Source organism: Meleagris gallopavo, chromosome 7, assembly GCF_905368555.1.
Source record: "Meleagris gallopavo chromosome 7, MGAL_WU_HG_1.1, whole genome shotgun sequence".
NCBI classification, from domain to species: domain Eukaryota; kingdom Metazoa; phylum Chordata; class Aves; order Galliformes; family Phasianidae; genus Meleagris; species Meleagris gallopavo.
The window spans coordinates 8,647,072-8,659,524 of NC_139410.1; the positions used below are offsets into that span (position 1 = coordinate 8,647,072).

Below are 12,453 nucleotides of genomic sequence, written 5' to 3' on the forward strand. Positions count from 1 at the left end.
AAATTACTGTGGAGATCACCCACCTTGAACCCCGCACAAAAATAAAGCAATGTGTCCCCTATAAGCATTTCTCATTTCAAAGTATTTTGGGCAATTTTGAAATACACATCAATGCTGGGAGCATGTTTTGCAATGCCATGGCGCCGGCCCCTCCCTCACTACACAAGGCTGCAGGCACTGCTTTTGCCACGCACTGCACAGCCTGTGTCCCTGCATCCAATTGTTAATATCAGTGCTGGATGTTAACTACGAGGATTTATGGCCAGGAGTGAGGGCTTTTTGGACTGAACTTTGCACCATCTGATTTGTTCAAGTGTCACCGCGCAGCACAAAGGAACCCGGATCACCCTGAAAGTCAACAGGAGGAAACTATTGCCAGATCCAAACTAGAAGGCACCGAGCAGCCACTCACCCCATGCATCAGATGACAAAACCCAGCAGAGCGTCCCCAGCCCACACAGCTGTATCCACCAAAGGTTTGTACAGTGGGTGTGAAGGAACCTGTCCGTGGCCCCTTTACCTGCCTGGATGCGCTGTGCCTGACCCACCCTCACCCTGACCGCAGGGATCACGCGGTGCTGGTGGAGGAGCCACCACCCATCCCCACCGCGCCCGGCGAGGGCTGCAGACCTTTGTGCGCAGGGCTGGGTGCGCCGGCTGTCTGTTGGGCATCCCCATGGCGATGGCACCCGTAAAGCCATTGGCGTGTTTATGGGCCACCTGTGGCACGGCAGGGCCCTGTATTTAAGGGGTGCCCGAGGCTGGCCCTGACAGCCTGCGTGCTGCGTGAGGACAACGCCGGGGCCACGGTGCTGTCAGTGCGGTCGGTTCTGCAGGTGCTGAGCGGCAGCGCCCAGCGGGGCAGCAGGGCTGGCTGTGGCGGGCACGGAGTCCTGGAGCCGTGTGGCCCTGAGGACGCGGGCTGGGTGCGGGGCTCGGCTGTTCCTTGCCGCCCGGAGGGAGTGCGTTGGGCAAGGGTTGGGTTCTCGGTATCAGCAAGGGAAAGCACAAGCCTGGGTTGTGCCGTGACCGCAGAGGTGAGGGTGGCTGTTCCTGGGGTCCCCAGACGGGTTGGGATGTCCGTGGGGACGCGTGTGGGACACGTGTGCTCTTCGTGCCCGGGCACACGGGGCCACGGCTGGGCTGGAGGCCTGGGCCCACGGGGATGCCCTGCACGAGGGCCAAGCACGGCAGGCGGCACTGACAGCGCGGTCCCTGCTTCCCTTGCAGCTCGAGACCGTGAGAAGATGTCATCCCCACACCCAGGTGAGTGCCCGTGGGTAGGGCTTGGGCAGCCCTGGGGATGCCTGCGCTGCCAGGCCGCTCCCTGCCCACGTCCCCTGCCGCTGCCCGCAAGCCGCAAGCCCGGTCGTGCCGGCGGCCAGGAGCGTCCCACGGCAGCCGGGGCACTACAGCTCCAGCAGAGCCGCGTGGCCGCTCCGCAGCCCTGACGCGCAGCTCTTCCTGCAGGGCCGCACGGAGGGCCGCCGCCGCCGCATCCTGGACCCGGGCACCCACCTGCACCGCACAGTCCTCCAGGGCATCATCACCCACCCGGCCATCACCCACCCGGCCCCCACCCGCCGGGCCCCCACCCGCCTCCGCCGGGGCCGCACCCCCACGGCCACCCCCACTAGGCGCTGAGCCCCGTCGGCAGCCGCCCCTGGCACGGGTCCGTCTGTGTCCTTCGGCTGCCCCGTAGCCGCGCTGCCGCCGGGGTCTCCCACCGGCCACGCGTGGCAGCACCTCTGCCGGAAACAGAAGCTCGGGCTCGGGTTGAGGTCGGCAATAAAAAAGTCCGCTCGGTGGCTCTGTGGTCGCTGTGTGTGGCGGAGGGTCTCCGCGCCGTGCCGGCCGTGCGGGCAGCAGCGCACCGCGGGGGGCTGCCGCTGCTCGTCCGGGCACGAGGAGACGGACGGAGCGCCGGGGTTACGGCTGCCGGCACACGGACAGCCCCTCCGCGAGGCTCCGCGAGGGCGCGGCCCGCCACGGGCGCCGTCCCCTCGGTTACGCGCACGGAACGGAGCGGCCGTGCGGCCCTCGCGCTCTGCGGAGCCCCCGGCCCACGGGTGGGATCGCCGTGCAAGCGCCGCTGCTTGCTGCTCATTGCCTCCGTGCGGGCAGAGCTGCGGCACGGACACGCACCGGCACCGCGCTGCTGAACGCCCGGGGTTTGGTTCCCCACCACGGCGCCTTTCTCTGCAGCGGCTCCTACGGCTGCCGAGGGTCGGCAGCGGGTCAATTCAGGTCTGTGTGCCGCTGCGCACAGCTCAGCCCGCTGCCGGACACCCCGGACGCCCCCGCCTCCCTTTGCCATTGGCGCCGGGCGCGGCGGCACGGTTGAGGCTCCACGCCCACAGGCATAAGAAGGCCGTCGGCCGCCAGACTGCAGCCGCAGCGTTGAGCATCGCCAAGGGAGGTGAGACGGGAGAGGGCTTGGGTATGGGTAACGGGGAAACTGGCTGGCTGGCTCCCTCGGGGGCTGTCGTTCCGGAGCTGAGCTCTTTGCTCACCGCAGAGGCCGGTGGAGAGCTAACATGGCAGATATTTACCCGTGCGGTATGAATTAAACGAGGACCAACACCAAACTGTTGGTTTTTTTTTTAACTCCAGCGTCAGTGCATTCAACAGCTTCTGGGAAGATGGACTTTTATCCTTCCTTGTCAGGTTATCTTCGGTTTGGCTTTTTGTGAAATCTGCAGGAAAAGCTGCAATTATTGGTAGTCCTGAGCTGGTCTCCAGGTCGTATGCGTGAGGAAGGAAGGCAGGGGCGTTGCCCTTGTTTTCTCCTATTGGTACCTATCAAAATCGAATCCTGCTCATGTCTCCTTGACTATTCATTCAGAAATGGGCCTGCAGGCAAGAAAGGCAGAGGCAAGGGCACCTGAAATGGAAGGGAAAGCAAAGCCTTTTTGAAATGCCTCCCTCCTGGCCCCACCCTCACCTGCTCCTATCCCAAACTTGCAGAGGAAAGCTATGGGTTGAGCAGTAGGAAAAAAAAGAATAGGTGAGGTGACAACATGCATGAGTGGGTGTTTCATCAGCTGGGAATGTGGCACAAGGATACTGTCCAGTTCCTGCTGCGTTTTGATTAGTGAAGAGGCTTGAGGGTTTGGGTCATCCAAAAGTGGGTTTCCTTCCCATAGGGAGTGCCAGGCAGCAGGGCTGAGATGCAGCCCAACCACAGTGAGATCTGGGAGAGGTCCAGCAGTTCCACGGCCTGGAGCTGCATGGCAGCTCCGAGCCAGAGCTCAAGCCCCATCCCGGGCACAGACTGGCGCTCTGTGCTTCCTGCAGCCCATTTCTGCTATGCAGGTTTCCCAAAAGCACTGGCAACACAAGCTTAGCAGATGACCCTGTCCCACTTGTCAGCTAGCTCAGCACATATGGGAAATGCAGGAAGCCTCCAGGGTTTTGCCACCTGTCTCCTTCCAGTTTTCTCTCCTACACTCTGCACACAACGTCTGTCGGTTCCAGGGACTGCATCTGTCCCACTGCCACCACTCCTTGTGTTGCAGCTCACCTGGAGCACTAACAGCCAAGGCCTCTTAGAACCACAGATCCTGGGATCTTCCCCAAAGTGAGAGCTGCTAGCAGAGCTTGCCTGCACTGCTGTTGGGTGGGGGGATGCCCCAGGGCACTGGTGCTCACCAAGCAAAAGGCATCACTGCAGCCTAACCCTGTTGATGTGCCCATTGCCTCCCTCCGATCTCAGGACTGTGCTGTGACCATGTCTGAGCTGGAGAAGGCCATGATCGCCATCATTGATGCTTTCCACCAGTACTCTGGGAAGGAAGGAGACAAGCATAAGCTGAAGAAATCGGAGCTGAAGGAGCTCATTAACAATGAATTAACCCATTTTCTTGGTGTGAGTATTGCCCCCTACATAGCACACCTGGGCTCAGGCTCCAGCTCCCCAGGAGCAGGTGGTGGCTGGACAAAGCCTGTGTCAGGGCTGGAGGCTTGGGTTGTACACTAGGGAAATTTCTTTCCCTGAGAGGGTGATAGCCTTACCCTCTGGGCCTCAAGGTGCCCTAGTAGGGCTGCTGTTAAGTAGATGCTACTTACACCTGTTTCTGTCCTTTCAGGAGATCAAAGACCAGGAGACCGTGGACAAAGTCATGGAGGCACTGGACAGTGATGGAGATGCAGAGTGCGACTTCCAGGAGTTTGTGGCCTTCATCGCCATGGTTACCTCTGCTTGCCATGAGTTCTTTGAGCATGAGTGAGCTGGTGAGAAGCAATTGAGCAGCTCCCACTCACGCTGGAGAGATGCAGAGCAGTACCAATCCTCTTGGGAAAAGACTGGATGCACCTGGGGGGTCCATGAAGTTAAGCTTGTGCTACTTAAGCAGCTTATTAAACTCTGCAGCTTTGTGAGCAGAAATGACTATGCATCTTGGGAAAGCCTCTTGGACAGTGCCCACCTGGGATGCTGTGTGTGTGAATGCCTCATTGCAAGTTCACTCCTTGCTGCTGTGTGCAAGGGACAGGCAGGGGGCTGGAAGCAGGCAGCTGCTGCAACCTGAGGTTGCTGGCAAAGGGAGAAGGAAAATTCAAGGGTTGAGGCAGGGAGTGATGCAGAGAGAAGCCAAGCTCTGAGCCCATTGGCCTACACAGAAAGCCTCCTGTGACCTCTGTGGGCTCTGAAAGCCCTACGTGTGCTACTAACCCTGGAGCCTTAGCAGAGCCCATGCAGTCCTTGCCTACTTGAGACACTCCTGACTCAAAAGGCAAAGCATAACCATGTAACAGCCCAGGCTTTTCTCCTGTCTATGAATCCTCCTGCTTGTAGCTGTCTGCAGAACTGGAAGTGAAAGCATAGGAGACTCCTGGGCTGGGCACGCATTGGCAAGCTCTCCAGGCTCAGCCAGAAGGAAGGGGGAAATCCATATGTGATCAGCTGCAGCCTCCAGAGTGTGTGGAAACAATGAGAATAAAATGTTGGTCTGGTCTTTGGGTCATAATTGGGCTCTGGTGAAAAATGCATCCTTTTGTTCCCAGGCTTTGTATACCTTGTGCTTGCCCTGAGTTGTCAAAGGTTGAGGGATACAGCCTCAGAGCACCACTGCAGTTCACACTGGCAGCAGGTTCATTTGCCTGGGGCTCTCTTTCAGCTCCTGTCTTCTATCAGTCTGCATTTGCCATCTGGATCAGGCACACCTGTGAGTGTGGCATTCATGGTTACGAACAATACAGCAGCATCTCCACTACAAATTCACAGTAAAGAGGGCTGTGGATTATGCTGTTTTTACTTTGTAATGATTCAGTGAACAAAATAACCTAGTTTTTGACAGGGATCATCTTACTATTCTCATTTGCCTCCCCAAGGATGTTCAAGCAGAGACATGCATATGAGAAAGACAGTATCTTGTGCTCCATCAAGAACTGAAAAGGTTTTGCTATCCTAAGGCAGTGCGCATCCTGTTACTTCCATTACATTTCTGACATCCTTATCATTTCCTTGTACTGCTCGCTTTCAGTCATGTCCATCACTTGTACAGATGGACCTGAGGACGTGAGGGGACAATGAAAGAGGACTGACTGTCCTAGAGCGTCCCACAGTTAGTTAGGGCAGTCTTAACACTCACAACGCTGTCTTAAGCCTGAACCCATCAGAGGGGTCTCACGCTCCAGCAGAAGGCTTTGTAGGTGAGGCTCTGGCACCCACCTTTTTGTGAGGGTTGCCAGTGTGGCACATGGATGAGGAGCCATTTCCCTAAGACAGTCCGTTCAGTGGCTCAGCATAGCGCTATGGTAGCTGAGAACTGCAGTGCAGTGCAGCACCTGCTATGACACAGAGCAAGCTGCCTTGTCCCCTTGGCCAGCAATGAGAGCAAGAGCAGGAGTGAAACCATACATCTCCACACACATTTCTGGCAGTTAGAATGATCCACCACTGCTGGAAATGCACAGGGGCTTCACCTTGCACAAGAAGAAACAGGTGCTTCTTGTCAGAGAGGAGGAAGACAGCATATCTTCCTTCAAGTTGGGTGCCCTAGTAGTTATCTGCGCAGCACACCTCTCCTACAGAGCAAAGCAGAGCCCTTCTGAAGCAAAGAAACAGACTGCACAGGCACAGGCAGTCCACTAACATCTGATCAACACCAGGCTAGATACTTAGAAGTGCCAGACCTGGCTGCAACAGATCTGCTGAAAAGCAGCTCTGGCAGTGACAGGTCATTCATCTGGTAATTAATGTGATAGACCAACACATTTATTTTTATTTTGTTGTGCTCCCATCCCAGCCAATATAAACAGGCCAGCCTGCTAGATACCTGAGGTGTGTCCAGTTGCACTACCTCACTGGCAGTTTTTGAAGCTAGCACTGATGAGATTGATCTGACATTGCACCAAGCCCAGAAGCCCCACATTCATCATTTATGGAGACTTGCACGTGACTCTCCGTGGAAGGGCAGTTTGTTAACAAGGAGCAGTGTGGAGGCACCCTGAGCATGAAAGCCCAGTGTGACACTAGCTGTGCACACAGGATGTTTCTGACACCTAACAGAAGAGTATGCAAAGGGATTTCCTACCAGAAAGGGCACCAACAGATAGTTTCTTCATGTTAAGCACCCTGTTGAAATATGAACTACTTGCCAGCAATACTAAAAGTGAAGCAGGAGAAAACGCAGCAGGAGGGGGCTGAAATGTTTAACAGATTCAAACTTTCAACACAAGAGAAGTGACAGACAGGGGCAGCTTTGGTGCATAGGGACTATATTATGGTTCTATTAAGTTACATTTTCCTAATTCAAAATGATGCCATTACTTTTCACTCTGGAATATTCAAATTGGGCCAAATGACATGCATCCCAGTTCTGAAGGAACTGCCTGATGTGGTTGGCAAGTTGCTCTTCATCATATTAAAAGAATCATGGCTGTTAGGTGAAGTTCCCAGTGACTAGAAAAAGAGAAACATCACTCCCATTCTCAAGAAAGGAAGACTGAGGGAACTACAGGTTGGTGAGCCTCACTTTTGTGCCTTATCTGGGAAGATCATGGAGTGCGTCTTCCTGGAAGAGATGTTAAGGCACATGCAAGATGCAGAGGTGATCAGAGACAGCCATCATGGCTTCACCAAGGGCAGACTGTGCCTGACCCATCTGGTGGCCTTCTGTGATGGAGCAATGGCTTTGGTGGACCAGCAAAGGAAAAGCAACTGATGTTATCTACCTGGACTTGTGCAAGGCCTTTGACATGGTCCCATACCACAGCCTTATCTCTACATTGGAGGATTTGAAGGCTGGACTATTCAGTGGATAAAGAATTGGATGTTTGTAGCCAGAGAATTGTTGTCAACAGCTCTCTCTACACAGAGGCTGGTCACAAATGGTGTCCCCCAGGGATTGGTCTTGGGACCACTGCGCTTTAACAACAACAAAGGAGTGGGATTGAGTGTTCCCTCACAAAGTCTGCTGATGACACCAAGCTGAGTGTTGCAGCTAATCTCCAGTGGAAGGAAGAGGCACCATCTAGACGGACCTGGACATGCTCACATGAGAATCCATTAAGAAGGCTGCAGTGTACTCTTCCCTCCTGATGCTCTAAAGGATGTGGAAGCATATTCCTGCTCCCTCTTAAGCTGAAAAATACACTTCAGAAGAAAGTGGCAGCATTCCAGAGAGTGATCTGACTTCAGTTTATTCCCTCTAACAGATGTTGCAACCAGAAGATTTACCTGGCCTTACCCACTGTACCGTGGGGCATTCAAGCACTGAAGTGCTCAAAACACAGGAGAACATTGTGTACTGTAAAGAAATTAGATTCGGATCCAGCAGGCAACATTCATAAAGTCAGATGTTCAAGAGCTGTTTTGAAATGTTTAATGTGCTTTTGTTTTAAATCTTACAAGGCGACTTGTCTCACTGTCAACCATATCAATACAAAAATCTTACAACGCTTTATCTGCTAAAAAACTACAACGTTAAAATTGGGGTTAGGTAGTTCTTCCTCTTTGCCAGCTGTTGTGTTACAGGGATTGCTCACTGCTAAAGGTTTCTGTACTTAGACAATAAGTTACACAGGTTCTGTACATAATTAGTCATCATATGCAGCTGTATTATACACCACAGTCAAACACCATGAGGGCAAAGAACTACTGTATCTGAAAGCTTTTTGTTGGAGATTTACTGTTCATTCGTCAAAGAGTCATTTGATGTTCTCCTATCAGGAAACTAACATCCATCTTTCTTAGGCACTGATCCAGGCAGAATTGTCTTGCAGAAAAACCCGGCTCTTTTGCCAAACTCATGCATTATATTAAAAAAAAATAATAATGGAGCTCAAACTTTTTATTAACTTTATAAAAATAATTATTTGCTACTCTCATTCTTACCCTCAAATGCATCAAGTATTTGAGTAATTTCAAATGTTCTCTTTCTGAATTAGGTTCACTGCAGTACTAGATTAGGCAGAAACTTCAAAGCCTTTTTTAGCCAAGTGTGACTATGCCTCCTGTTTGTTTCAGCTGGAGCAAAACATCTGCCTAAATACAACTAAAAAGATGAATTGTAACAAAAAAGATCCACCTCACTAACACTGAGTATTCTTTTCACGGTGGAAAAAAGAATCACCATTGTACATTTCAGCACAGGATATTAATGGAAAACATATTGTAAGGTCATGCTTTGTAAACATTTCTACAAACGATTCAGACTATTGGCTTTGGAATGAGTTTTTAAATACTTGGTGTTGTGCAGGGCAGTAATTAACAGCTAGAGCTATTAAAACAAGCAACTTTAATGTGAAGTTATGAGAGCAAGAGCAGTGTACGCTCCCGCATCAAACAGTTAAAATTGAGTATTAATTTAATATTTTATTATAAAGTTTATAGCATTACAGAGTTCAGCATGGCACACTAAGTAACCTTGTTACAGATGCAGTATTTGTTTTTGCTTGGTACAAAAAAGCTGAGCAGCAGCATAATTGTTATATTGAATCCGAGACTGGAATGAATTTGTTCTGAATAAGGATGAGTCAGTGATTTAAAATACAAAGGCTGCATTTTTAAACCTCAGATATGTGCAAAATTCCTTTCAGTACAGTAGAGAAAATGTTAAAGATGTGTGCAGTCTTAAAATTTATGCCCCAACCCAGATACTGCCAATATATTGCAAACAATCACATGTAGAGGTAACTCAAACTGGTTACTAACAACTTCCCGGATTATTTCCAAGAGTCACAGCTGATGTTTGCTCCCCACCCTGCCTTATGTCCTTTTATGCAGTGCATCAAGTACTGACATTCATAATTATTGTAAAAAAAAACAAAAATAACAAAAAAATTGGTCCATGACAGTTCTAATAAGCTTCCTTCAAGAATTCCAGTAAATTCTAATACAGCAATTACTGTTATAATGGATTTATGAAAGCAAACACAATCTGAGAAATGAAGGTCTGTGAAGATTAATATCTCCATTTTTCTAAGTTCTTCAATGGTTTTTAAAAACATAACATATCAATTCAAATGCTATTCAGACAGTATCTAGATTTTGGTGCTTTAGCCTTGATGTAATTTCTTTTTTTTCACATGTTGTAGGCAACATAAATAGGATCCAACTGGTCAGCTAAAAATCCGTCTCTCAAGTGCATTCGTTGTTTTTCACCTCGGGAATTGATAGGAATAACACCTGGGTCCACGATGACTACAACACCTACTATAAGATAATGTTCCTCCAGAACTACATTTGTTACCAGTGCAACCAGGTCCAACGCTTCTTGTTCTGAGCCTTCTAACTCCACAACCACCACGAGCAAATTGGTCCATGTAAATACAGCACTGTTGGCATAATAAAAATATTAATGTTGAGAAAAACAAAACAAAACAACAAACCACAGTCAAAGGAAGCTCTCAAAAACAGACTCATTGCAAATAATTACTGTATGGACTTCAAAGATATAATTAATGGGAAAAAGCCATGCAAAAATAAGAAAATATGTATAAATCAAGAGATATCAAGGCTGTAACATCTTGGGATATTCTATGCCAATTGTTTTTCTATTGTCTCTGTACAAAATACAGGAACCATTAACATTTTACATTCAGTATGTGCATGCTTACCATTAATGTACTTTTATACATATCTACGTATTATTAAAGGGAAGACAAAGCCTTCAGTCTCCTTTGGGACTGAAGAAGACCTATAGCCAAGTGGCGTATGAAATGAGAATGCATTTACAAGATCCAAGTATGTATATTCCAACCACCATAGAAGTCAACAATCCAACATGAAGTGTTCCCATTCACAAGGATCTCTTCATCTTTCAGACTGTTATGTTTAAACTGTGATAAAGGTATGAGCTTTACTTATTTATTTATTTGAGTGGACTAAGAAGGGTGTTGTATTTCGATTAGTTTCTCTCACTGCTCTATTTTCTGAGCAAGGTTTTGGTGAGCTCACTCTACAAGTTCTTAGTCTGGCACACTGTCCTGCAAAAATTGACTCCTGCTTTGGAGGATATGAAAGGATACAGAAAAATAGTTATGTCTCTTACCATTCTGCAATGCTCTTATGTGCTCTTATTACAGAGGTCTCTATATCAATGGGGTGGTACCTCATTCCTCTGAGCTCCAGTGTTTCATCCAAAGAACCTACTACATACAGGGCATCGTGTCTTTCTGCAATAGAACACACACATTGAAAACATCAACAGGTCAGAAGAACGTCAGAATGTTCTAAGACATTATTGGTGCTTCCTAGGAGCGAGAGTGTTAAACGCATTGGGCTCTATTATTTGGAAAGAAGAGAACTGCAAGATCATTTAGCACTTCTGTCTATTGACTTAAAGCAAGAGAAAATAGACTAAAAAGAAGAATTTCTGGGTCATCTAGTTCCGCCTCTTTCTTACATAATGTGATCTCTGTTCATAAAAATATTAAAAATCCATTGTTCCTTTTGTTCACTATTCTTACCAAAGAACTCTCCTCCTATCATTAGGAGATTTTCAATTTCCAAGTATTACTTTTTCTTAATCCCTTGTTCTCATACTATCAACGTTCTCAGCTCAAGTTAATGCAGAGAACAACCCTATCCATTTCTTAATCATAGCTTCATAGCTCTCTGAGGATTAATATGAAACATACTCTACACACTGCTATGTTCATTCTGTAACTCTGTTAAGTTTAAATTCTCTGTGCTTATTTTGGAATTCTGCTCAATCATGAAACTGAGAAAGCATGCTGGGAAGCAGCCCTATATTTTGTGCATACTTACTAATAATGTGTTAATTTATGACAGCTGGTCCCTCAAATGCTAACAAATTTAAGGACAACTGACATTGTTTCACAGCTAGAATATCTCTGATATATGATTTTTCAGGAAGCTACAAAACACAAAATTGTGCAATAGTAAGGCAGTGCATTACCACCTCAATTTCTTGTTCTCTTTGAACGTCTGCTTGCAGACTCCCATTTCTGTCCATGACTAGCTTTCTCAAGAAGAGGGAGCCATTTCACTTTGAATGGTGACAGAGGAACTATTCACTCTCAGTATCCTGTTCTGAAGCAGCACTAAAGCATTAGTGCAACGTGCCCAGGAGGAGGTCAAATAACTACCCTAGGAAAACTGAAAGGGAAGAAAGCAAGGAAAGCTTACAGCACCTTGTTTTAAAGGTTTTTAACAAGATCTACCAGCTTGGAATGAGAAGATAACACAGCGAAGCCTTTTCAGGGACCCAGAGCTACACCACATGTCACTCTCACTCATATTTTGAGACCACATCCTTTCAATGTGCTCTGTAGAAAATGGATTTACTGAGCTGCAGAGACTTCTCCAGTTGGACCAACACCTCTTCTGTACTCAAGAACCCCAGGGAGACTGAACCGTGGATGGGACAGTGACCTTTTCTTAATGGCTGATATAACAGAGCTACATCACAGACTCATTCTGAATCCTAACCTGGTATCCATTGCAACAGATGGGGTAGCTCCACGCCCAAAGTCTGAGTCTTCAATAAATTGCTCTCCTTGATCACCATTTCTCCTTTGTATGGGGCTGCTGAATCACGGCCTGAACCTTTGACTGATCACCTGAGGCAAGCAATGAGTCAGCCACGGGAGCACAGGTGAAGGCAAATCACCTGTGCCGCAGGAAGGGGTGGAGCCCGGCTCCACCTCTCCTAGACCCATTTAAGAGCTGACTGCCAGTGGGGAAGGATCTCTCTGGAGATCTGCTCCATCAGGAGTTTATCTCGCGAGCCCAAGACAGGGTGAGTGACTTTCTCTCATTTCTCCAATATAAATTATATTAGCCAAGCTCCTGGATATATATATATATATACACACACACACACCATCTGTATATCCATTGATTATACACTCCTTCAAATAGCGGAGGAGGACAATGCATGTGGCAGCCCGGACGCACATCTCTGTTCATAAGTGGAAAAATCTATTATGCTGTCTTCTACCATGAGTGATTACAGGAAGTGTAAATGGTGTCTATGAACCCTA

At 48.6% G+C, this 12,453-nt stretch overlaps 2 protein-coding genes across 8 annotated transcripts in view; one reads left to right on the forward strand and one right to left on the reverse strand.

The window, feature by feature from the left end:
- The first annotated feature begins 1,919 nt into the window (after window positions 1-1,919).
- On the forward strand, window positions 1,920-4,387 carry S100B (S100 calcium binding protein B). 2 transcript variants are annotated; one of them, XM_003207350.5, is made up of 3 exons: window positions 1,920-2,419; window positions 3,716-3,868; window positions 4,089-4,387. In XM_003207350.5, the coding sequence occupies exons 2-3, from the start codon at window positions 3,731-3,733 to the stop codon at window positions 4,227-4,229; spliced, it is 279 nt and encodes a 92-aa protein (XP_003207398.1). In that variant the 5' UTR covers window positions 1,920-2,419; window positions 3,716-3,730; the 3' UTR covers window positions 4,230-4,387. The 2 variants fall into 2 exon arrangements, with proteins under 2 accessions (XP_003207398.1, XP_085084137.1); XM_085228011.1 differs by lacking the exon at window positions 1,920-2,419 and adding an exon at window positions 2,426-3,580.
- A 3,416-nt stretch (window positions 4,388-7,803) lies between these two features.
- The window catches only part of DIP2A (DIP2 acetate--CoA ligase A), a 100,930-nt gene continuing 96,280 nt past the window's right edge, over window positions 7,804-12,453 (reverse strand). For all 6 annotated transcript variants that reach the window (XM_085228004.1, XM_085228002.1, XM_085228005.1 and 3 more), the window contains 2 exons: window positions 10,497-10,620; window positions 7,804-9,780 (listed from right to left, as the gene is read on the reverse strand). In XM_085228004.1, coding sequence (XP_085084130.1) covers window positions 9,528-9,780; window positions 10,497-10,620 — 377 coding nt within the window. In that variant the 3' untranslated portion in view covers window positions 7,804-9,527. The remainder of the gene's footprint in view (window positions 9,781-10,496; window positions 10,621-12,453) is intronic.